We start from the raw sequence: 24,552 nt of genomic DNA on the forward strand, positions 1-24,552 counted from the left end.
TCCCGAATCCCTTCAGGTCGGTGAGGGGGAGGTTGCGGCGGCCCCGGGCTGGCCAGAGTCACAGGGTGCGGCCGGGGGGCCGCGTGCTCCTTCATGGGGTGCTTGCCGGGCTCTGCAGCGGGAAGACCCTTCCAGTTCTGGAACCCCGGTGTAGGAGGGGAGACAGACAGACACAGAGATAGAGGGGCAAGAAAGTGGGGTGTGCTCACTGAGGCCTGGGGGGCGCACGCAGGGGGCAGGGCAAGGTCTCGGCTTGGCCCATTCCTAGTTTGTTCGCCAACGACCCATTTTGTCTAGAAGAGAGATGATCAAATTTTAACGTGCGTGAAAATGACCCAAGGGGCTTCTTAAAAACACAGATTCCCAAGGCACGCCCGGGACTCAAAGTGGGGCTTCTGACTCAGGAGATGTCGATGAGGCCAAGAGCCTGCCTTGCTACGTGAGAAACACCGGTCTGGGGAGAATTGAGCCTGCTATACAGAGATTGGCTCCTGGGTACAAACGTGTTACTGGGAAGGTGGAGTTCTCAGAACGTCCCCACCGGATCCCCACAGACCTGCTGTGTTAGACAGAATAATGGCCCCCCAGAGGTGTCCACGTCTCAGTCCCCAGAACCTGGACATGTGTTTTACTGGTATAGTCTGAATGCTTCTCTCCCCCCACATTCGTATGTCGAAACTCCATCCTCAATATGATGGTGTTAGGAGGTGGGGCTTTTGGGAGGTGACTGGCTCATGAGGGTGCGATCCCCAGGAGGGGCCCAGTGCCCTTAGAAGAGAGACCCCCCGGAGCTCCCTCTCCCTTTCAGACATGGGAGGACACGGAGAGAAGCTGCCGTCTATGAACCGGGACCCAGGACCCCACCAGGCACCAGATCTGCCTGCACCTTGACCTTGGATTTGCAGCCTCCCGAGCGGCGAGACGTGACTGTGTTGTTTCTGCTGCCTGGTCTGTGGTGGCAACCCGAGTTTGCACGGCAGAAGGGGCTCGGCAGATGTGACGACAGTCTTGAGACGGAGAGACTACCTGGATTCCCTGCGTGGGTCCAGTGTACTCACGAGGGTCTTTATAAGAGGGATGCAGGACGGGCAGAGCCAGAGGAAGGAGCCGTCAGGTGGAAGCAGAGGGTAAAGTGCTGGCTCCGGGCAGGGAGGTGGGGCTCCCAGCCGAGGGCGCAGGAAATGCCGACGCCTCCCGGTGAGTAAACCCAAACGGAACGGTTCTATCAGCGAACGAACATGCTGAGGCCACCGGCTCCAGCCTGAGCTCAGCCCGCGTCGTCCGTCTCTGAGAAGTTGTCTGGCTTCCATGAGGGCATGCCTCTCCAGCCCCACACCTCCTTCTACAGAGCAGGAGGAGAAGTCTGCAGTCCGCCAAGTGTCACACCATTCCCTGGCAGGCGGACCCAGTCCCCAACCAGGACACGTGCACTTTCAACAACACTGAACCCTCGGTGGAAACGCATTTCAGAATGGTATCAGGAGACTCTGGGAGCATCTCGCAGTGGGCTCTGCTCCTTGGGGACAGAACACAGAGCTGGCTCCAGGGTCGAGGCCCTTCCTGGCTCGTGCCAGGTGGAGGCACTAGAGGGGCAGTGGGCCAACCTCCTGGGGCGCAGGGTCCCTGAGCCCACTTGCGCTCCTGCACTGACCAGCTGCCCTCGGCCGCAGCAGGATGCTGTCCCCACCTCCCAGGCTGTGTGGTGGCTCCTGAGGGCCTGCGGAGGAAGCTGCGGAAGGGCACAGGAGGGGGCCGAGCTGGCAGGGTGAGGCCCCGGGGCTGAGGACACGGGGCCTCGGCGCTTCCTAGGCCGGCGTGCACCCACCGGACAGGGATGCATTCCACGTACACACGGGTTCAGGATTCCCACAGCAAGTGCACCCGGCACATCATTTCCCTCGGGGACAGTTTTATCTGTTTCTGACACGTCCCAAGGCTTGTGTCACGGTGTGGAAGCCACAGTTGAGGGCCCACGTGGCCTGGGTGAGTTGCTGACGCCCTCAGGCCCTGGTTCCCTGCTGGGGTCACTGTGGGTGGAGCTTCCTTCCAGCCCCAGCAGCTTCGAGGCGCTCAAGACCCCTCCCTCACGAGGAAAATTATGAAAGTATGGGTCTCTGCCTGCCTGCCTGCGGAGAAGCTGGAGAGGGGGACGTGTGGGTGGTTCTGAGCTTGTGTCTGCCTCCTGCCAGGCTGCAGAGCCCTTCCCAGGTCAAGGGCTCTCTGTCCTCTTAGGACAACAGGCATGGGGAGCCAAGGAGAGGTGGGTGTGGGGACAGAGCCAGAGGATCCCTTCAAGGTCCCCAGATTCACGAGCCCTCAGCTGCCCCCTCTCCCTAAAACCAGCCTAATTATCCAGCCAATCCTCCGGATTGAGCTGTTAACTTTTCCTTGTGTAACTGAACGTGGGGGGAGGTCAATGATCTTAGCACGGAGTCACTTCCTGGATGGGAAAGAAGGGCAACAGAAGGTGCAGGGCGGGGAGCTCAGGGGCAGAGCACCGGGGGGCAGGGGCAGCCCTGGGGAGGCCCAGGCACCATGGCCGCTGGCCCTAAATATGACTGTTCACCCCTTCTCCTTCTGTCTCAGGCTGGCATGACCAGCCACAGTTGCAAGACCAGCATCCCAGGAGATAAGAGAGAAGGTGTCGACCTGTCTGGAACCTTCCAGGCCACAGTGGGACACTTGTGTGTGTGTGTGTGTGTGTGTGCACACGCGTGTGTGTTTTGTCATACACCCACGAAGTCCATTGGGAGGAGTTACCAGATTACTTGTGAAAAACAAAATGGAATAAAACCAAAAAGGACGATGGTGCTTGCTCAATGCTCCCTCGGAGCCAGGAGGGAGTTAGATCATTGTCCAAAAGTGATGCTGTTCGGGGCGCCCCTGGGAACACTGCGCCGTGTCCTCTGCCACCAGCCTGTGGGGGTCAGGGTGTGGCAGGTCCCAGGTAAGTTTCTGAAAATACGTCATCATCATTTCTCTAAATAAACCTCCTGGCGTTAAAAACGAATCCAGAGCATCTTACTGGCCGTATAACCGCGGCAAGCTGAACCTTCTCAGGCGGGCAACAAAACAGCTGTGCTCTTCCCGCTAAACCCGGCTAAACCCGCACCTGAACCTCAGGCCCCCGACGCTCCAAACAAACACTGACTCAGCAACGCTCCCGCCCCGGGAGGTCAGGAGCACCAGATGCTGCCAGGCTGGTGCCGAGGGGGCACTTTCCCGCTCCACAAACACCAGAGATGGAACTCCAGCCCCAGGGCTGACCATCCGCCTCCCCGCTGACCCCTCAGCTCTGCCCTCTGAAGGCCAGAGTCAGAGTGGGAGCTGTTCTGGAAAGAAATCTAGGATTTGGGCCTCTGCTGGACACCACTGGGCATTAGAGCCCTTCCCAGGGGGACCCCAGCAGGGCCCTGCAGGGACAAGCCCTTGGCTACAGGTCACCAGCCATGGCTTGCCGGGTGGTGGCAATGGCAGACACCTGCCGTCTGGTCTGGTCCTGCTTCCATGTAAAGACCGGGCTCAAGCTTTCTCAATCTCACAAGGAGCCCGGGGTCAGCTTCCTCCCCACTCCTGGAGGATGACAGTGCAGCAATGCATGGTGTTCATTGCCTTTCTGACCCAGAGGCCACACCTAAGCAGCCCCCACGTCACGACCTGAGAAGTGTCTGGTTGATGAGAGCAGGTGCATCTGACAGAGGACGTTCCAAAGCCTTGTCCCTGCACTGGAGGCTTCAGACCCTGGAGAGCTCCCTTCACCTGGGCTATTAGTTCCAAAGAGGGTTTCCAGGTCTCTTGCCCAGAATGTTGGGCTCGGCAGATCTGGGGAAGGGCTCAGGTGCCCTTTGGATCTCATCACACCTTGAGCCTGAATGATGGAGTTTCTGGGTCACTTGAGGAGGTTCCAGTCCCCAGTCTGGAAACACTGATCTAGGGGCTACTACGGAGGTATTTTGTAGAGGTGATTATTCTCTATAATCAGTTGGCTTTAAGTAAGGGAGACTACCCTCCACAATTAGATGGGTCTCATCCAATCAACTTAAGGCCTTAGGAGCAAAAATGGAAGTTTCCAGAGAAGAAGGAATCCTGCCGGAGCTTGCACTGACTCGCCTGCCAGAAGGATTTTAGATTTGCCACCCTATAGTCTCGAGAGCCAATTCTATAAAGCCAATCCCCTGTTGATCCGCTGGAGTGCCCTGTCTGGTACAAGAGTCCACGGGGCTGTTATGCATTTGGTTGGATCATTCCGCATGAAGTTTCTAGAACAGGGCCCAGGACACAGCAATCATTCCATAGATGTGACCTGTTGTTACTCCTATGTGCCAGGGACAAGACATCATGCTCTCTGTCCTTGGGGACTCTCCCCCACGTGCCCCATACTCTCTCCAGAGGCTCTAGGAAGGTGAGTGAACATGAGCGTGGACCAGGGATGGGGGAGATCATGAAACAGCGGCGTGGTGGGGGAGTGGGCGGTCCCAGCAGGCTGGGGCACAAGGCCAGGAAGCCCGTGGAGAGGGTGAGGACGGGGTCTGACCACCAGGCTGGTCTGCAGCCCTCCCCCTGCCTCCCACGCCCCTGCGTCCCCACCGCACCTCCACCCGGGGCCACCACTCCTCTGGCCGCTTGCCCTCCTGTCGGCTCGGCTCCACGAACGCCCCAGTGTGCTGTGGCGCTCTTTCCCCTCATCCCTGCCCCGGGTCCCGGCCACTGCCGCGACGGACTGCGGTTCTAGACCTCCTTGAGATGTCACTGGAACCCTGTGCGCCGATGGTGGGATGCGCGAGGTGCAGCTGCTGTGGAAGGCAGTAGGACGATGCCTCGGAAACAGTCCAAATGGAACCGCCGTTGGACCCAGCAGCCCCACCTCCGCACGCACGGCCAAGACAATGGGAAGCGAGGTCGCGAGGGGTTACTCAGCCGCCCGTGTTCACACGTCACTGGCGGCAGCCAAGAGAGGGAAGCAAGCTGAGCGCCCGTCGCTGGTTGAGTGGATGTGCACAACGCGGTGTGTTCCTACAGTGGGATGTTATCCCGCCTTCCAAAGGAAGGCCGTCTGCCATGGGACACTGCACGGATGAACCTGGAGGGCACGACGCTCAGTGGAGAATGGAAATGCTCCAGGACTCCACCCGCACGGGGCGCCCAGAGTGCTCAGGTTCACAGACATGGGGGGCGGGGATGCGGCAGGTGCTTCATGGGGACAGGCTCTCAGTTTGGGGAGATGCGAGAGTCCCAGAGATGATGGTGCTGATGGCTGCACACGGTGTGAGCGGGCTCCGTTCCTAAACTTCCTTTCAAAAAGGTCGGGATCCTAAATCTCCTTATTTGTTTCACATTTTTAAAAAGCCACATTTCAATAACATGTGAAATCAAAGTTTAGGTCAGACAGCCAATTTCACCGTCCACTGTTTTCCCTTGTAGCGTTATTAAAGAGAACGTACACTTTTTAACATTTTGAAAAGAATAGCCATTTCCCAGCAATATTAGCCGCCCAGAACTCAAGTTTGCCCAAAGGCAAAAATGTCCTTTTCAGTCTTAGATTTTACCATTTTCAGTGCAGCCGGAGCCCTGGTGGACCTTGGATGCTCACGAGTGATACGGAAAGGGAAACGTCGGGAATCTGGAAAGCGCCTGGTGGGCTCAAGGATAGAACACACCTGAGCGGCTACCGCTCTGGGGAGGGGGACACCCTCGGAAGAGAGGGCGCGGGCAGGGTGCTGAGTGCCCGCTGGACCTTGCTACCAGGGCTCCACCACGCCCGGACCCAGGCGTCCGGAGGGCGGCTGAGCTGCAGGTGGAGCCTGGGTTCCGGGTAGCACAAGCACAACGGGCCCCGGGCCTTGGCGCGCGCTCTGTTCCTTCCCCCGCATCCACTGCTGGGCAGCAGTCGACCTTCTGTTCCCAGCTGCACCCTCACGGAGTGAGCATCACGGTAGAGGTCTGCAGCTCCACAATCCAAACACTTGCAAAACTTTCATCACTTCCCAACCTCATTTCATGGCAAAACCTGATCTGAATGGATGTGAGGCTTCTTCTGGTTGCTATTCCAGGGAACGTCCCTTTTCCTACACTCACTGCAGAAATAGCAACCCGTTTCCTTACACGGCGCTGTCAGCACCTACCTGGCCACACACAGGTCACACAGAGGACGTGCACTGCGTTACCTTTCCAAAATCAAAGAAGTTCTGATCTGAAACACCTCTAAGTGTCCACCTCAGAAGACTGTAGTAAAATTAATTCATGATTCAAATACACATTCAGGGGGCGCCTGAGTGGCTCAGTCATTGGGCGTCTGCCTTCGGCTCAGGTCATGGTCCCGGGGTCCTGGGATGGAGCCCCGCATCGGGCTCCCTGCTCAGCGGGAAGCCTGCTTCTCCCTCTGCCTCTCCCCCTGCTTGTGTTCCCTCTCTTGCTGTGTCTCTCTCTGTCAAATAAATAAATACAATCTTTAAAATATATATATACATTTAGCAGAGCGGGTCTCAAAATGCGGTCTGCAGATATCTGGGAGTCCCCCCAGCCCTTTCGGGGGGTCCACACAGGGCTATTTGTGCAGTGATGCTGAGCCACTATCTACCTCGGCCCTACGGACATGGGCACAGACGTGCAAGCATCCGGTGAGGCCAAGGGCTGGTCCTCCCCAGGACCTCGGCCACGGCCCCAGCTGTGCCCGTGGCCACTGAGCCTTTCACGGCCACGCACTCTCAGTTTTGTAAAAGAAAAAAAAAGCCAGTTTCACTGAAGGATGTCTTTGAAGAAACAGTAAAAAGTGGTTTTATTAAACCTTGGCCCTTGAGTACATATTTTTTCACACCATTCTGGGTGAAGACAGGGGCAGTGGGCACTCAGAAGCGTGGTAGCTGTCCAGATGAGAAGCACTTGTTGACCGAGTCGTGAGCCACACGAGGCTCTTTCCTGGAACTCCATTTTATAGGAAACAACATCTGCCGGACAGACCGTGGTTATTCGGACTTGGGTATCTGACAGATATTTTCTCAAAAATAAGTGAACTGAGACTGTCGTGTCCAGGAAAACAGGAGTGGTTGCCAATAATCAAATTTGAGTTTTCAGGTGGAAAACAAAATTTTGGAAACCTTGTATCCAATACCATGAGCCAGACAACTTCCCAGTACTTACAGACTTCTCTGACGAGGTCAGTGGCAAAATGACAAATGTGATTTTGCGGTATCATGTGATGAAAGTGTCAACATTTGGAAGAACTGCCTAACCCAGAGAACCAGTATTTTCCAAATGACCAGTGAATGATGGCACAAAATCTTTCATGGGTAAAAGATCATTTCAAATTCAAGATGGCCCCATGGATTTGAATGTATCGGAGTATGAAATGTTCTTCGATGTGGTTTCAGATTCCATGCTGCAACTAAGCTTTCAGAAACTACCCCTCGTTGAATTTTGGTGTAGTATTAAGGAAGGATATCCATAATTGTCTGACCAAAGAACCTAATAAAACACTCCTCCCTCTTCTAACTACCTATCTGTGAAGGGCGGGATCTTCTTCATAGACTTGAACCAAAGTAATGGATTGCACAGCAGAAATGAGAACCCCGCTACCTCCTATTAAGCCAGACATCAAAGTGTATAAAAATGTAAAACACCACTCCATTAATTTTGTTTTGTTTGGGGATACACAGTAAACGTTTATTGAAATATATTATTTAAGTAAACATCAAGAAGTTTATTGTCATTGCACGTGCATCAACAAATATGTTTACATTTCTTTCAATTTCTTTTTTTAACCACAATTTAAAAAATTTTGTTAAAGATTTTATCTATTTATTTGAGAGAGAGAGCACAGATGGAAAAGAAGAGGGAGAAGCAGGCTCCCCACTGAGAAGGGAGCCCGATTGCAGGACTCGATCCCAGGATCCTGAGATCAAGACCTGAGCTGAAAGCAGATGCTTAACAGACTAAGCCACCCAGGCTTCTCTTTGTTTCAATTTCTAATATGGTAAATATTAGTAGGTATGATCCAAACAAAGAAAGGTGTTCGGGGCCCTCAATAATTTTTAGGACTATAAAGGGGCTCCGAGACCAAAGCCCGAGAGTGCGGGCTGGGCTTTGCTATATGTCAGCTTGTCTGGCTTCACGGGGCTGAAGCCACAGGAGACGGGGCCCCGCCCGCCTGAAGTGCAGATTCTAGTTCAGCCTGAAATTGCACACGTGGACACTTAAAACCCCACGTAGCCATAAGCCTCAGAAAGAATGCACAACTGGATCAACAACCGTTGTAGACACACGGCCTCATTCTGGGCTCTGTATGCAAGGACCTGCAGGATGTTCCAGCCAGAGGGGAGAGAACCCCCTGAGGGGGGGCGGGGAGCTTGGATGGCAGAATCAGTAGGGTGCCCGGCTGGCAGAGGGAAGCCAGTGGCCTAACTTTGGGTGAGGGAGGTGGCCAGGGCAATCACGTGGGGCCCTGAAGGACGATTACAGGGTTTTGTCTCATTGTCCACATTCCTGGAAACCATGGGTGCAGACAAAGGACATGAGAGCATCTGGTTTGCACTCAGTGAAGCTCCTTCAGCCTGCAGGGACCAGCAGAGGTAGAAAGCCGGTCAGGAGGATCCTGCCGCAGAGGGAGAGGAAGAGGGAGAAAGGAGTGATGGTGGGGTGCGCCTGCAGGCAGCAAGGTCAGGGTGTGGGCTCTGAGAGATGGAGCCAGCACTTCTCCCGGAGGCTTGGCCAGAGAAACTGGCTGCGTGGGGGAAACAAGGTAAGGAGAAGCAGACTGGGGGACAAGGACTCAACCCACCCATTTGGGCTGACACATTTGAAGCGCCAGTTAGACCCCAGAGCGGAGGCAGCCAGGGGGCAGTCGGGTACATGGGTGTCATGCTCAGAGCTGGACGGAAATCTGGATTGTCATCCAAGCAGCTGGGAAGCGGGGTGTGTGTGTGTGTGTGTGTGTGTGTGGGTGGACCAGGGGGAAGTCTGGAATTGCGGCCAGCATGGTAGTAGAGGAGACTTTACCTAGAGAAGGACATAGCAGACTCATTTTTTCCTTTTCTATTGGCTGCCACAGCTTTGGGAAGTCTCCAAACATCAGAGCCCCTCTTGTGCCTGGGGGCAGTTCGTCCCCCTGGGGGGATTTATCCTCGGGAATCTGGGGAAGGGAAAGCCTGGTGGGGCTTCCCAGCAGGTAGGAGGGAGGGGCGAGCTGAGCCCCGCCCCTAGTCAGTCCGGCGAGGGGGGACGGGGAATCCCGGAGCTTCCCCGGCGGGGGCCGGGGCAGCTGAGTGGATCTGAGCCGCCGGGGAGAAAATTCAGCCTCTGCCCCAGCGTCAGTAACCTCTCCAGGGGTGCCCCGTCCTCCCGTCACGGTGGGACAGAGCATCATCAGAGACGTAGATAGCAATGGGCACTGTAGTTCATGGTGTCCAGGAACCCACATGGAGACACAGGGGACGCTTCCATCGCCGCACGTTTACCGCGGTGACCACAATGACACCTGTCACGTTTTCTGCGAGGCTCATGGAGTAGACAGGAAGGAACACAAGACTTCAATAGTAGGAACAATTAAGGAATCATAATTTTAGATTATTTGCCAAAGTAGCGATGAATGTACTTCCTACGGCTTCACTTCCAGGGCCCTAAAGTGTAGAAATTGGACCCCAAAGATTACAGGTGGAGCAGTTTTTTTTAAAGATTTATTTTATTTTATTTTATTTTATTTTATTTATTTTATTTTATTATTTTATTTTATTTTATTTTATTTATTTTATTTTATTTTATTTTATTTTATTTTATTTTATTTTATTTTATTGACAGAGAGACACAGGGAAAGCAGGAACACAAGCAGGGGGAGCAGGAGAGGGAGAAGCAGGCTTCCCGTGGAGCAGGGAACCCAATGCGGGGCTCCATCCCAGGACGCTGGGATCATGACCTGAGCCAACGGCAGATGGAGGCCTAATGACTGAGCCACCCAGGCCAGGTGGAGCAGTTTTGAAGTCTGTCCATATTCACGTGGAGATCAAAGAAGCCCAAGGAAAGAAATGCGGACTGACTTGACAAGTGTGAACTGAAAAAAAAGTTCTTTTTAAAAGGGCTGGTTTGAAGATTATGATTTTGACTTTGGAGGAACTAAGGTGATTGACAGTGGAAGAGATCACATGCAAAATTCCTTAAATAAAACTTTATTGACTTAAAAACAAAGACTCATACGAGAGGAATCCCTGCCCTCGATGCTCCTGTGCTCCTGAGCTCACACCTCTAGGTCCTGTCGACTTCTGTTGTCGCTTCTATTTCGGACCCTCAAGTCATTTAGACTTTTCCTTGTCTTCACTGGACCAACGCCCTGCCTCCAAACTCAGTGTTTTAAAAGATGTCCGGACCCTCTGCTTCAGTGATTCCCTCCCTGGGCCACTGAGGACGAGAGGGGTCACCGAGCCGTAATCCTTTCTAACCTCTGACCTCTCTCTCCTTCCCTACCCCACCCCCCAGGCCCCTGCCTCCCTTCCCCCTTCTCCGCGCCTCCCTCGTTTAAAGGTAGGTGGGGGCGGGGGCGGCTTTGGAGACCAGGACTGCGGCCTTTTGGAGGCGCGCGCCTCGGAAACGCAGGGAGACCCACCTGGAGGAGAAGGGGAGAGCGGCGGCGGGTGCCAGGACGGGTCTCCCTCCCCAGGGGGCTCTCTTGGGCCTGACACTCGGAGCCGAGAGGCCGTGCCCCTCCGCGGGGCGCACACGTGGGTGCCTAACGACGGGAGCACCATGGAGGCAACGACACGCTTTGATTTAAAGGTGGGAGGGGCAGTGGGGGAGCCTTTTGAAAACACAGCTGCTTAGGGAAACCGGTCCGCGGAGACTCGCGCGCGGACGTAAGGGGTAAGGGTTAGGTGAGCGCGCCCAGCGTCCCCGGGCTACTCGAAGGACGCACGCGGGGTGGGTCGGAGGCCGCCGCAAGCTCCGGGTCGCCGCGGGCAGAACGCCTGTGGGCGTTTCGGGGAGTGGGGTGGGGGACACGCAGCTCCAGGCCGCGCCCCCGCTGCGAGCGCCACCCTTTCACTGAGTCCCGGCGAGCGGCTTTGAAGTCGCTGTCTCGGCTCGCCCCCCGCCCCCCGCGTTCCCGCCCGGCGCCGCGCAGAACCGCCGAGTCCGGGCCGTGCCTGCTTTGTCGCTCAGCGCTCATTGCAGCGGCTCATTGGACCACGTCGGTGGGGCGATCGCAGCCCTCTGATCTGTGAGCTGCGGAGAGCTCAGCGGCTCTTTCACAAATCCGCGCCTGGGGCCGCCCTCGCTGCGCCCGAGCCTGGGGCCCAGCGCTCCTGCTCCTGCCGCGCCCAAGCCTCCTCGCCAGCCTCGAAGTGGGGAGTTGGGGGGACCGGCTTTCACCTCGAAGGAAAAGCCGGAAGCTGAGAAGTCCGCCCCAGGGATCCGGCCTCTGACTCCCGGGCCCTCGCTGTCAAGCCAAGAGTCTCAACTGGGCCCGGGTCCCCTCCTCGCCCGAAGGCCGGAGCGCTGCTGGGGCGCGTCCCCAAGGGCCTATTCTGAGCCTAAGGCGCGCGTGTAGCCCTCTGCGCCCCCGGGAAAGGCCGGCGCCGGAGCCACAGCGCCCCCTCCCTCCCTCTCGGGGCGTGGCGGGGCACCTGGCAAGTCATAAGGAATCATCCCTAAAACCACGCCTGCCCGGGGGCTTCGCTGCTTACTCTGATGCGCAGGGGAAGGGGGACCCTGGAACGAAACCTACTCCGGGGCCTCCCGGAGGTCTCGCACTCGCAGCCCCAGCGAAGGACCCCTCACACGACCCCACGCGGTAGCGAGGTGGGGAGGGCGGTTCCGAGAGAGCTAGAGGAGCCGCGCCCCCGGCCGAGGCTGCCACCTCTGCAAGGAAGAGCCCGGGTCACACTCGAGTGAGCAAAGGCCTGGGCCCCCGCCTTCCCCCGCGCGCACACAGCGGGCTCCGGCCCCGCTTGCACTCTCCGCCCGGCCCGCGCACGACAGGAGGCTCCAGCGCGGGGCGTCCCACCCCGCCTCCGCCGCGAGTCCACTGCCGCTGGGCGCGGAGGCCTGTGCTGGCCGCTCGCCCGAGACACCTCCAGGCCCTTCCGGGGTGCTGCGGGTGCGCGCCCCCTCCTTCCCGCTCCGCGGAGCATACCGGAGCGCGGCGGGCACCCGCAGAAGGCGCCGGGCCCCCACCCCGACCCGAAGCGGCCCACCCACCCCCACCGGGCCCTCGAGTCTGCAAGGGCGAGGTGCCCTGATTCCCGGAGAGGGAGCTCTCCTCGCGCCCCGGCCGCAGACAGGCATCAATGCTTTCCTTTTCGCTCGATTTTCTGTTTTCCAGGAGTTGTTTCCACTGCGGAAAGGAGAAAGGCTGCAAGCCTGTATTCGGCCCCGTCTCCAACCCTGGTAGACGTTCGCCTCTGTGGATCTTCTTGATCCTAAATCCATTCTGGTCGCTGGCTACGGAGACTGCCTCCGGAGTGAGGTTCCCAGACGGTCCACCCTTGGTTTCACATTCTGTTTTCCAGGCTGAGCTTTTTTCATGGCTGCCTTGCACGCGGAGCTGCTGGACTTGATTCTGCAAATAAGACAGAAAGCCTGTCACCCCAAGTGTGTCGTTTGTTTGGGGGAACCCGGGCTGTGCCCTCCCAGCGCGTCTGCCAGTCCGGGGCACGAAACCTTCTAGTCCGGGCAGGCTGCCCCGACCACTGGCCCCCACGCGCCGGGCCCCCCACGTCTGTAGCCCGAGTTAGCCCTGGCAGTGCCAACTGAGAGCTGAAAGTAGGCAGTTAATTAGAACAGCTTGCACTTCCCCGCTCCTGGTAGATGGGGAGGTGTAAATCCCAAGGAATTTAAGGGCATTAGCTGCATACGTGGGAAATCCAGGCACATATCCCATTTCTCTCTCCCAGCCTGTGCTAATACTCCAAATGGCGTAGTCTCTAGACTCTGCCGGCATCACAGAGGCTGTTGTGTCTTAAGGGATTAACTGATATGAGACACACACAAAACCCTGAAACTCCATAACATAAAACACAACACAAAGAGGCTGCCTGCAGAGGAATGGAATTTTTTTTTTTTTTTTTTAAGAGGAACTGAAGAGAGGGAAGAGTTCTGGAGGAGAAAGAGAGCCCTTCTGCCCTGTGCCCTCACTTGAAAACATTGCTCTGTGGACTTTTCCTTAAGTGGAGGAGAGGGTCTGGGATGAGGGAAGAGAGGCAGAGAGGCAGAGGAGAGAGCGAGGGAGGTTCTGAGAGTGTCCCTGGCCCTAGCAGGAGCCATCAGAGGAACCTAGGGAAGGGCAGCCAGGGCCTTGGTGAGCACTCCCTGAGCACAGTTACTAAGGGCAGGCACCCACTGTGCAGGGTGACACGGGTGCCCATGCCAGCTAGCATGGTCAGCATGAGCCTTTGTGCTGGTAAAGGGCCACCACTCTTCCCACAAGTGCTGTTCTGTACTTAGCCTAGGAATTTACCAGGGTGGGACATACCCCTTATTCCATACGTTTAAGAATGTTCACCAATTAGATACTGATGCTAGAGAGGTGACCAATATTGTTCAAGTCCCTGGAATTGATCAATGATTTAATCTAGTCTAGAGAATGTTTGAATTTAAATCACGAGGTAGTTTTACCCTTTTATATCAAACTATAGAGTTCTATTTGATAAAGGGAAAAAGAAATCAACTTGAACACAGATTTTTAAAAATCCTCCCTCCCCCCAACTGAACCAGCCTATAGCTCTACCTGAGCTCCCCCCCCAAGTGAGGCGCTGCTCAGTCGTGGATATTTGAGAGTGATTGTGTAGATATGTTCTTCCTGACATGGAACCTAGACTAATGAACTGTTTGTCTCGTTAGCTGTGGAGAGATTGGCTGGGCTGGATCCAGGCACTCTAAGTTAAGCCTGAACTTGCCTAAAGTTCTGAAAATCTCTAGCTACTCAAATCATATTTCCAAAAACAATGCAAGGTCAGCAAGTGTGAGCTGATGCTATGTCAGCCTCTCAGGGATGACCTGTGGCTTTTAGGGAAAGAAAGAGGAGAAAACCCTCGTGCTCCGTGAGGGAACCAGGGATTCCCGGAGTCCCTTCTGAAGCTCTTGTTTTCCTTCCAAAGGTCAAAAGGAAGACAGTGGATAGATACTTGAAGTTCTTCCGCTGTTTGTAAGTAATCAGAAGATCGCAGAGGGTGGCTGGTTTTCTCCACAACTCCATTATCCTTTCATATGTCTTCTTGTTTTGGGGCGTGCTTGGTCAGCTCAGTAAGTGCTGCTCCCCTAATTCCTTTGCCAAACCAATTTTACCCGTTTTCCTCTGGATTTTTTGGGAATGTGTCACTTTCTTCTGGGTTGCTGCAATCCTCAGGGGACATTTTCTTTACAGTCGGGGCATTAGGTCTGTCTGACCCCCAACCACGACTCCACTCTGCACAGGCTGCTCTGGAGAAACGTCCACACCAGACCCCAGAGCTGTGGTTGATCTGGAGTGCGAGTGGGTCCAGATTTGACTGGGATTAAGAACAGCAGTGAAACAGGGTGAGAGAGCAGGAAAGCCTCCCCCCCCCCCACCCCGGGGTACAAAGTGATTCCCAAAGAATTCCAAATCAGGTCGCTTAAGCCAGGAGTCACCTGGGCCTGGGAGAAAGTCAAGGGAGGGTGGTCATGGGGCCAAGACCGAGTTTGGGTGTGAGTTCGTGAGCACAAGTGTGGCCAGCCTACAGATCCCCCTTTAGAAGCTTCTGTTTTCATGAGAAACCAGGTTAGGGATGCTTTCTGCGTGGTAGTCTCTAGCTCTGGAGATCTGCCCATCCTCCCCACATCTCCCCAGCTCCCCCAGGCTAGTTCTAGAGCTAAGTGTCAAAATGAGGACCTCTCCCTGCAGTCTGGACAGGAGAGGTCTCCAGTGGGTGTCTCCCCGACTTGGTGCCCCCTGACACCCAGGGAGCTTTTGCTGAGCCCAAGCTGTTGCTTCTCCACTCTCCCCAGGACCCCAGACAAGCAGTGCTGCTTGCTGCCCTGTCGCCCTTCTCAGCTGAGCCTCCCTGGGCACCCACCTGCCCACCAGGCTCTCCGTGGCACCTGGCAGGGCCTCTGGGGAGCTAGGGGACCCTTGCCGGCCTGGGAAAGGGAGAGGTGTGAGGCCTGGAGTGCAGGAGCCAGGAGCGTGGGCACCTCTGCTCCCTACCAGCTTCAGCCTCTCCCAGGCTTGCCACTGCTGTGTTTAACCCCTTCCTTCCTGGGGTTACCCAGCTGAGGCCCCTGACCCCAGGCCCAGCCTCCATGACCCCGGGCCCCAAGTTCGCCTGCTGGGTCTGTAGGCCCCTGCTTTCCTAGGAAGTGAGCACAGACATGCTCCCTCCACCCGCTGCCCCACCCAAAGACCCACCCCCTGCTCCCCGTGCCCCTTCACTGCGGCCTTTGTCTACAGGCCCGGGGAGCTGCGGCAGCACCAAGGGTGGCTCTCTGTCAGGCTGGAGGGGGTTCTTTCTGCTTGGCCCCACTTCCCCGGCTCCGCGCCCAGGGCCAGGACATGCAGAGCCGGCTCCCGGCGGGGGGGTCGGGGGGTGAGGGGCGGGGCGATGCTCCCCAGCCTGATTTTTGTTGGGGTGGAAGTCTTGCTCTCTGGAATTTTTGGACGTCTCTACCAGCAGAGTGGCAGTGACCCCTGCGACCAAACGCCATCCTCACTGCGTTCGTTTTTTCCCCGAGTGTCCCCACACCCGCTTAAACAAGTGTGGGAAGTGAGGGGACAACGGAGCTGCCGAAAAAGTCACCCTCCTCCAGCCTCGTTTTAAGGAAAAAAAAAAGGGGGGGGGAGGCTGAATCAGCAGCCAGGCACCCAACGTCCGCAGGAGCCCTCTCGCCCTCCGCAGCCCTGCGCGAGATTTTATTTGTAATACTAGTGTCGCTATTATAAATCCACGTGTCTAGAAGCCGTCTTTCCTTTTTGATACTCTTCCAGGTCCCTCTTCGTGCAGATAGCCCGGGGAAGTATGGAGATGGTTCTCTGAACGCGGGTGGTTTGCCGATGCTCTCCAGCACCTGCGAGGTGAGGAGTATTCCAGGTTCTCGGGTCCAGGCCTCGAGGACTTGACGCTAAGGAGAAACAAAAGTCCAGCGGTGGCTCTCCTGGTCGCGCACCAAGAAGCCGACCTTGAGCGCGCCTGCGGCGGCCGGCAGAGTCGGGCAGGAGGGGGAGCGCGGCTCGCCGGGCGCAGGGCCGCGGGGCCGAGCGGCTGCAGGACTGGCTGGCATCTCCCGGACTGGAGGAGAGAGCTGCAAATGCCCACTCCCGCGCCCCTCCCAGAAGCACAGCCAAGGCGGCGTCCCTGATTCGCAGGGGGCGGGGGCTGGGTGTCAAGCATGTTTTCCAAGCTTCCTGAAACAGCTTGTTGCGTGCCCGTGTTGTAGGATTTACAATTCCCTCAATGTGAGCAGCTTCAGCCCAGTTTCTCCTCCCCTCCTGGCTGGCCCTTTGTAGGGTGCTCACTCTCAAGAGGCGCTCTTTTGGGGGATTATTGCCATGTTTGGGTTGGCTTTGGGTGGCCTGATACTCTTAATTATTTCTCTCCACATTCCTTTCTTTTTGCCTTCCTCCTCCTCCTGCACCTCCTGCTCCCCTCTCCAAGCCAGAAACTTGGAAATCCGCCTTCTCCCTCAGACCAGCCTGACCCTGCCGGCTGGAGACCTGGTGTCCGCAGGTTGCTGCCTACAAACAGGCTGGGTTTGCCTGGAGATAATGTGCTGCTTTGCAGAGTTCCTGCTGCAGCCATGAATATGGGTCTGGATTGCAGGAAAGGACACAGCAGAAGTCCAGTACCATGGGCTCACTTAAGGCTAAGGCAATCAGAGGCAAAGTTTCCCAAGAAATTAGAAAATATTTCTCAGGAGACAGTCTAATTGATTTTTCATGGGACAGGTGGAGAAATTAACCTGGGATGGCTTTGCAGGAAGCAAATCAGCCCTGGGCCTTCCCTCCACTCCGTTTGAGTTCTGGAGACCCAAAGTAATTTGGACATTCCCTGGCTGGTGATGATTAGGGTTCCTCAGAGTTAGAGGGAAATTTCCCAGAAAACCATAAACAGAAGTCAGTAGGGTGTTCCCACAAACTTCACCAGCCCCATTTTCCTAGGGACAGACAGACTGTGAGGTTTGATTTTTTGAGACCCAGGGAAGAGCCCTGGCAGGTATGAACCTAGCCAGTAATTTGGCAAGGACCCCTCCAATAGGAGGAAAACGTGGGAGCCTACCCACATTCAGTCCACCTTTAGTGGCCAGGTGACCCAGTCCAGCACCTCCTCCTGTCCCCCATCCAGGCCCCCTTCTGAGGGTTAATTTCCCTGGGAGCAGAACCTTGTAACTGCTGTTTGTCCCCCACCCCCACCCGCCTGAACCCTGGAACCTGCAGTGAGCAGGCAGAGCTGGGTTGGAGAGAAGATAGGACCTGGGCGCAATGGGAGGAGAGCTGAGCCAGGCTAGGGGGAAGCCTTCAACCCGCAAGGTGGCTTGGCGATCACACTGCCCAGAGGGCTGCTTGCCCAGACCTGATCCTGCCTTGCCTAGCCTGGCAGTGCCCCACTGGCCGCCCCAGACCTAGAGCTGCTCTGCAGTGGGCCTCAGCTGCTGAGCACCCCAAAGCCGCCTGGGCTGGCCAGAGCTAGGGCGCCCCAGCTCTCCCTCCTCCCCTCCTCCCCATGCCTCTTTCCACCGAGGGCAATTTTATTGTGTCAGTGCTCCCAAACCCTTGGGGCAGTCCTTTCGGAGGCTTCCTGAAGTTTGCAAATTTCCATAAAAATGCATTTTAAAGGATAGACAGGCAAGCTTAGGGGAACAAGGGTGTTTGGTGGGGTGTCTGCAGCTGGGGGGGAGGAGAGAAGAGCAAACAAGGAGCCTAAGGGAAGAGGGGGAAGGGAAGAGGAAACAGAAGTTCAAGTTGGACATCTGACAGCGACCGGAAAGAAAGTTTACGAAGGGAGAGAGAAAAAAGGAGAGGAGTGAGGAGAAACAAACTGGGGCCCTCACCCCTCCACCCACTTTTAGATGGCCCCTGCTCTCCCGAGGAACTTGTTTCAAGGATTTTAGGACAAAGAAAATGAGGTAAATGGCCTGGTAGCCCGTCAGTGGGGGTAGAGATGTGGGGGTGAGGCTGGGAGGGTTCTCTGAGAAGGGGGGGCGGTTGCTCTGGGGTGTTTTCTCTGAGGATGGTTTTGAAGGTGTGGCTGAACCGTCAGCCCGCGCTCCTTTCCAAAACAGAAGATTCAGTTATAACCCGCCATGCTCCTTTATTTCTTTTTCCCCCACATGGAGCCCCAAATCCTATTCCCGCGCTCTTCGGGATCTACACGCATGTTGCATGAGGATCTGTGTTCCCGGGTGGAATCCTGCCAGATGCACTCGCCTCCCTGCTCACGCACACGCACACACATGCACACTTACAATGAGTATCTACAGGAGGAGGGTCCTGCACGCCAGCTCTGCGTTTAAGACCGGAATCTGCCAGGTTACCAAAGTCAAGTGTAAGTGTCAATTTCCCCATCCACCAGCAAGGAAAGGAGACTACAAAAGTCCCTTTGTATCTCAGCAGCTCATTTAATATTATTTATGCATTTTTGTGCAAGGAATTGTGGGATTTTTCCCCATGGTAAACAATATGGAAATGTTAAAAATAGCAATCTTCCAGCGCGTGTCCATGTATGCACACCAGGGTGACCTGACGGGGCTGTCGCGGGGTTCCTCGGCTTCCTGAACCAAGGGCGGCGGGGAAAGCGCGAGCGAGCGCAGGAAACACGGTCCCGGGCTCGCTGGGGCCGGGGCTCCGGCACGCGGAGCCCGAGGATGCGGCCGCTTTAAGGGGGGGAGGGGCGGCGGCGGCGGGGGAGGGGCGGCGGGCGGCTCCTGTCACCGAGCGGCCGCCGGCGCGTCACGTGGGCGCGCGGCGCTGTGGCCATTGGCCCGAGGCACGTGTCCAGGAGACCGGCCCGCGACGTCACTCGAGGGGGCTCTGTTAAAAATAAGAACAAAAATCCAGAGTGAAAGTGTCTCAGGTTGCGCTAAGTGGCCTGGAAATCGCCCGAGCCCGCGCGGAGGCCGACGCGGCGAGGGCGCGCAGACGGCGAGGGAGCGCGGGCGGCCCAGCCCGGCCCGGCCTGGCCCGCGCCTCCCGCCGCTCACCCATGCGACTCGGGCCGCGGGGCTCGGCGGGGCTCGGCGGGGGCGCGGCCGCACGCCGGTGGGGCGCCCCGGCCCGCAGCGGGGCGGCGGCCGAGCGCAGCGCGGGCCCGCGGGCCTCCATGTGCGTGCTGGCGGCGGCGGGCGCGCTGACCGCTCGCGCCCCGCACCCTCGAGGGCCGGCCGGGGCTCGCGGGCGGGGGCGGCCGGGCGGCGGCGGCGGCCGGAGCGGGCCCGGGCGGGCGTGAGCGCGGGGGAGCGTGCTGCCTGCATGCGCGCAGCTCTAGCCCCGGGCGGCCGCGGCAGCAGCGGCAGCGGCAGCGGCAGCGGCAGCGCCGGAGCCCAAGGCAGCGGGACGCGGAGAGGAGCGCGGAGCCCGGGAGGAGCCCCGGGTCCCCGCCGGACCATTGTGACTGTCTAGCGCCCGGGTGCGCGGCAAAGACGAGGACCCGACTCTTTTGAATCTCCCGGCGTCTGAGCGCGGGGAGACTCTTGGTATTTTCTAATTCAACTCGTGGATTGGAACGTGGCTCCGCTCCAAACGCGGCCGGTGACTTGTAGGACCCCAGCCCTGGCCTCGGCCGCCGCGCACGCCCTCGGAAGACTCGGCGGGGTAGGAGCGCGAGCCGGCCGCGAGTGTCTCTGTGCGCACCACGGGCGGGCCGAGGGCTGATTGGAGGGGGGGGCGGTCCCCGGAGAACCAATTTGGGATTTGTTGTGAACAGCATGGAGGAGAATGACCCCAAGCCCAGCGAAGCGGCGGCGGTGGAGGGGCAGCGACAGCCGGAATCCAGCCCCAGTGGCGGCTCGGGCGGCGGCAGCAGCCCGGGCGACGCGGACACTGGCCGCCGGCGGGCTCTGATGCTGCCCGCGGTCCTGCAGGCGCCAGGCAACCACCAGCACCCGCACCGCATCACCAACTTCTTCATCGACAACATCCTGCGGCCCGAGTTCGGCCGGAGAAAGGACACGGGGACGTGCTGTGCCGGCGCGGGAGGAGGAAGAGGCGGTGGAGCCGGCGGGGAAGGCGGCGCGGGCGGCGCGGAAGGAGGCGGCGGCGCGGGCGGCGCCGAACAGCTCCTGGGGTCGGGTCGAGAGGCCCGGCAGAACGTGCCCAGCGCGCCCGGTGCGGGCGGGCCGCTGCCCGGCGGCGGCGGCGGCGACTCTCCGGGCGACGGGGAAGGCGGCTCCAAGGCGCTCTCGCTGCACGGCGGCGCCAAGAAAGGCGGCGACGCCGGGGGCCCCCTGGACGGGGCGCTCAAGGCCCGCGCCTTGGGCGGCGGCGACCTATCGGTGAGCTCGGACTCGGACAGCTCGCAGGCCAGCGCCAACCTGGGCGCGCAGCCCATGCTTTGGCCGGCCTGGGTCTACTGCACGCGCTACTCGGACCGGCCTTCTTCAGGTGAGCCCGCCGCGGGGAGGCCCGCGGGGTTGCGGGGCGGCGCTGGCGCGGGAACTTACCCAGAGGAAGAAGACACCAGGACACCCCCCCCACCCCCAACACACACAAAGACACACAAACAGGGACATTGTGTGCTGCTGACGCTGGTCGGGGCAGCGGCCAGGAGGAGAGGGGGCCTCGATTGATTCGCAGGGGGGTACAGATTTCTTAGAAAAGCAGAAGCGACAGGACCTTCCCTCGCGATCTTGCCTTTGGGGGTCACTCCCCAAAGTCCCTAGCCCACCCCTCCCCTGGCTGGAGTTTATTTGGTGAGACCGGGGGTGGCTGGAAGACTAGCCTAGAATCTGGCACCCTTAACTCTTTCTCTGTCCTTCCGACTCAGTCCATACCCAGGACCCATGCCCAGCTCCCTGCCCCCCTCACCCCAGTTCTAGGCTCATCCTACGATCCAGTTATCCCAGATGAAGCCCGGGAAGAAAGAGCAAGGCTCCAGGCTCTTCCTTCCACCCTTCGCCTGGGCTGAGAAGGGAGGAGTGGGGGGGGGGGGGAGGATAGAGCTGGGGAAGGCATGGAAACAGGGGCCCTTCGCCCGGTTTTAGTTGTCTGATCACACGGTGGGGAAGCTCAGCACCCATCTTGCACACTGCTCCGAGGAGGGAGGCCTGCGGTCCCCCAATTAGGACCTTCTCCCAGAGGTTCCCTGGGGCACCTCTCAGGGAGAACAGAAGCGGATTTCTGCGCGGGAGGGTGGGGAGGGGCCAGCGGGTGTGTGCAGGGGTTCTGGCTGTATTTTTCATAGATCTGGATTTTTAAAAGCGAAATGCACGTCCTTGTAGAAATCATCAGCTGCATGAAATGGGGGTCTGCGGCTGCGAACCGCCATTAGGAGGGGACTCCATTTGTCCCTGAGTCGGCAGCCCAGACCGGACCCCGCTGCCCCCCCAACCCTCAACTGTTTTGCGGGGGTTGTTTACCCAAATCACAGCATAACTGAGTCTCCCCTGGGCCGCCTTCCCGCAGAAATGTGTGTATATATTTCTGATGAAATCCACATTTCTCCAGCTAGATCTGAAATTTGCTCCATTGTTCTCGCCTCCCTCCTTTGTTAATATTTAATTAACATATAGGCTCACAATGCGGCCAGCGAGGAGCCTCGGCCCGGCTTTGTGCAGCGGCGGAGTCGCGGCCGCGCCAGGCCCCGGTGGCCCGAGGGAGCCCCGCAACCCGGGCCCCAGTCGCTGGTCTTCCTGGACTTAAAAACAAAACAAAAACCCAGAAAACCATAACGTAACATTTGTGTTTCTTGGCCTTTTAGAAAGAAGCAAGGCAGAGAGTTTTCTTTGCCGGGGTTTGCTTCTGTTTCTGCGACTCTCAAGTGTTTACGTTTTGAAAGAAAATCAAAGAAAGAGAACTAAAAATTCTGTTTTTAGGGAGATTTTCTTTCCGCAAAATGGTGTGTATCTTTTTACGGGCTGGTTCGTGTGTGCAAGAGCCCCAGGACCAGGGGAATTTGGAGGGTAGGAAGCGTGCTTCCCCGGGACAGTGGAGACGCAGAACCGGCTCCCGGAGCACGAGGCCGCGGTCGGGTCCGAGCAGGTGCGGGGCCTCGCGAGGCCTAGCGGAGCCACCCGTACGTAACCCTCCGCGCGCGCCCCGGCAGCCTCTCGATCAAAGCCCGCCGGCCGGCGCGGAACCGGCGCCCTTGGCGTGTGCGTGGCGGTGGCGGTGGGTGCGCGCGCGCGGGGGTAGGTGTGTGCGCGGGGGTGGGTGTGTGCGCGGGGGCGCGGGTGTGAGCGTGGCTATGCTCTAGAATCTAAAAGGCCGGGAGTTTGAGCCGAACGGCCCTTGGCACCCCCTCGCCGGCGGCCACAGCCCCTCTACCGGAGTTTGCCTCCCGAGAGCGCACGGCTGGGTAGGCGGGCAGGGTGTTCTCGGCGCCCGCTGGGTCTCAGGACCTGCGGAGCACTCAACCTTCTCCACATTTCGGGCTCGGGTCGGGTGCACCGAGAGCGTACGGCGAGATCCCTCCGCCGCTGCTGCGCAGGGCGGCGGGGCTGTCCCCTGGCCCTGCAGGGTGGGCTCGTGGGCCCCCGGCGGAGACCTGGGGGGCTCCGGCTGCTTGAGGGAGCCGGCAGGGGTCCAACCTCCCGCCGCGGGCGTCTGGGAAGGAGTTGGGGCCGGAGCTCCCCAAAGTTGGTTCACTTCACAGAGTAAGAAACCCACACGTACAGCCCAGCTTTCCTCTCCTAATGGCCTTTGCCATCTCTTCCCTCAAAGACACCCTTGTGGGGCTGAACTTCTTGACACCAACAAAAAGAAAGCGCTTGGCCCTCCTTTCTGCTCTCCTCACTCAGGCCTTTTCAGATGGCGGGGTCCTAGGAGCCTTGCCACCACTGCCCCAAACCAACCTCAAGTGGTGCAGGGGTTGTCCCAGTGGGAGGAGCCCAGGCGGGGGTCAGAAGTGTGAACCCTTTGCACAAGGTCAGCTGGGCTCCTCTCCGGCCTCCAGGGAGGCAGCCCCAGTCTGGGGCAACCAGGTTCCGTCTCCTGCACTGGGAGACTGAAGGGGAGGTGACGGGGAGTGGCTCAGTGCTCCTTCCCCACCCAGGAAAGGGTCCGTGCGCTCCCTCCCCTCCAGGAGAGAAACAATGAACTTGGGCCCACTAGGCCAGTTAGGGGAGGCAGAAAGGGGGCTAGGGTGGAGGCAGATCCACGGGCTTGTCCTGTTCTCTGGATGCACCTGCCCCCTGACTCCCACTGCCCCTGGCACCTGAGGCTATCCCCTGTGGGCATCCTGTGGGCATCCTGTCACTGTTCCCTGGGCTCCCACTGTTGCTACTCGGGCTGCCCCGCCCCTCCCCCAACCTTTCCTCTTGCCTCTCCTGTGCCCCCCTGCCGTTATGCCTGGACAGAAAGGGACAGAAAAGGCCATGCTAGGAAGTTTGGGGTTTTTGCTTTCCTGCAGGAGTTTTCCTTTTATCTGGAGGCCCTTCTTTCTTCTTCTTTTTAATCTTAAGTAAACTCTGTGCCACATGTGGGGCTCGAACTCTGAATGACCCCCGAGATCAAGCGTCGCATGCTCCTCCAACTGAGCCAGCCAGGTGCCCCTGGAGACCTTTCCACTAAGCCTGCTCTCTACCCCCACTCACCCGCTCACACCCTGATGTCCTCGGCCTGGCTTCTGGCTTTCCAGGGGTGGCTCCTGGAGGCCGGATGGGAGAAAGTTCAGTCCCCAGTGTGCAGCCGGACTGGGCACTTTCCTCCCAGGTCTCTGCGGCCTGAGTTGGCAGACAGGCCTGGAGCCCTCCTAACCCTGTGCTCTGTCCCCTGTGTGTGCCCAGGTCCCAGGTCTCGCAAACCAAAGAAGAAGAACCCCAACAAAGAAGACAAGCGGCCCCGCACGGCCTTCACGGCAGAGCAGCTGCAGAGGCTCAAGGCCGAGTTCCAGACCAACAGGTACCTGACCGAGCAGCGGCGCCAGAGCCTGGCACAGGAGCTCAGCCTCAACGAGTCACAGATCAAGATTTGGTTCCAGAACAAGCGCGCCAAGATCAAGAAGGCCACGGGCAACAAGAACACGCTGGCCGTGCACCTCATGGCGCAGGGTCTGTACAACCACTCCACCACCGCCAAGGAGGGCAAGTCGGACAGCGAGTAGGGCGGGCGGGCGCCGGGGTCTGGTCTCGGCCCGCGCTAAACAATGCAATAATTTAAAATCATAAAGGGCCAGTGTATAAAGATTATACCAGCATTAATAGTGAAAATATCGTGTATTAGCTATGGTTCTGCAATATTCTATGTATATATAATTTACAGGTGGTGTAAAATCCAAAATATCTGACTATAAAATATTTTTTGAGTTTTTCTGTGTTTATGAGATTATGCTAATTTTATGATTTTTCTTTTTTTTTGCGAAGGGGGCTGCTTAGGGTTTCATCTTTTCTAATCCCCTAGGCTCCATTGTGGGACATGGGACACTTTTATTTTTTAATTTCAAAAGAAGAAAAAAATTAAAACAACTTGCT

At 57.8% G+C, this 24,552-nt stretch overlaps 1 protein-coding gene across 1 annotated transcript; it reads left to right on the plus strand.

Annotated features, from left to right (window-relative positions):
• Positions 1 to 19,851: 19,851 nt before the first annotated feature.
• On the plus strand, positions 19,852 to 24,185 carry EN2 (engrailed homeobox 2). The gene is made up of 2 exons (XM_028094663.2): positions 19,852 to 20,527; positions 23,869 to 24,185. Exons 1-2 carry the CDS (start codon positions 19,852 to 19,854, stop codon positions 24,183 to 24,185), a joined length of 993 nt encoding a protein of 330 aa, XP_027950464.2.
• Positions 24,186 to 24,552: the final 367 nt, after the last annotated feature.

Source organism: Eumetopias jubatus, unplaced genomic scaffold (assembly GCF_037043125.1).
Source record: "Eumetopias jubatus isolate StellerSeaLion01/CBP00866 unplaced genomic scaffold, mEumJub1_p1.0 scaffold_14, whole genome shotgun sequence".
NCBI lineage: Eukaryota > Metazoa > Chordata > Mammalia > Carnivora > Otariidae > Eumetopias > Eumetopias jubatus.

What these genes read in the sequence shown, in the direction of transcription:
- EN2 (XM_028094663.2), top strand. Translation starts at nt 19,852, where the DNA reads ATGGAGGAGAATGACCCCAAGCCCAGCGAAGCGGCGGCGGTGGAGGGG. An exon ending in CTCGGACCGGCCTTCTTCAG is followed by an intron (nt 20,528 to 23,868) that starts GTGAGCCCGCCG and finishes GTGTGTGCCCAG; the next exon opens with GTCCCAGGTCTCGCAAACCA.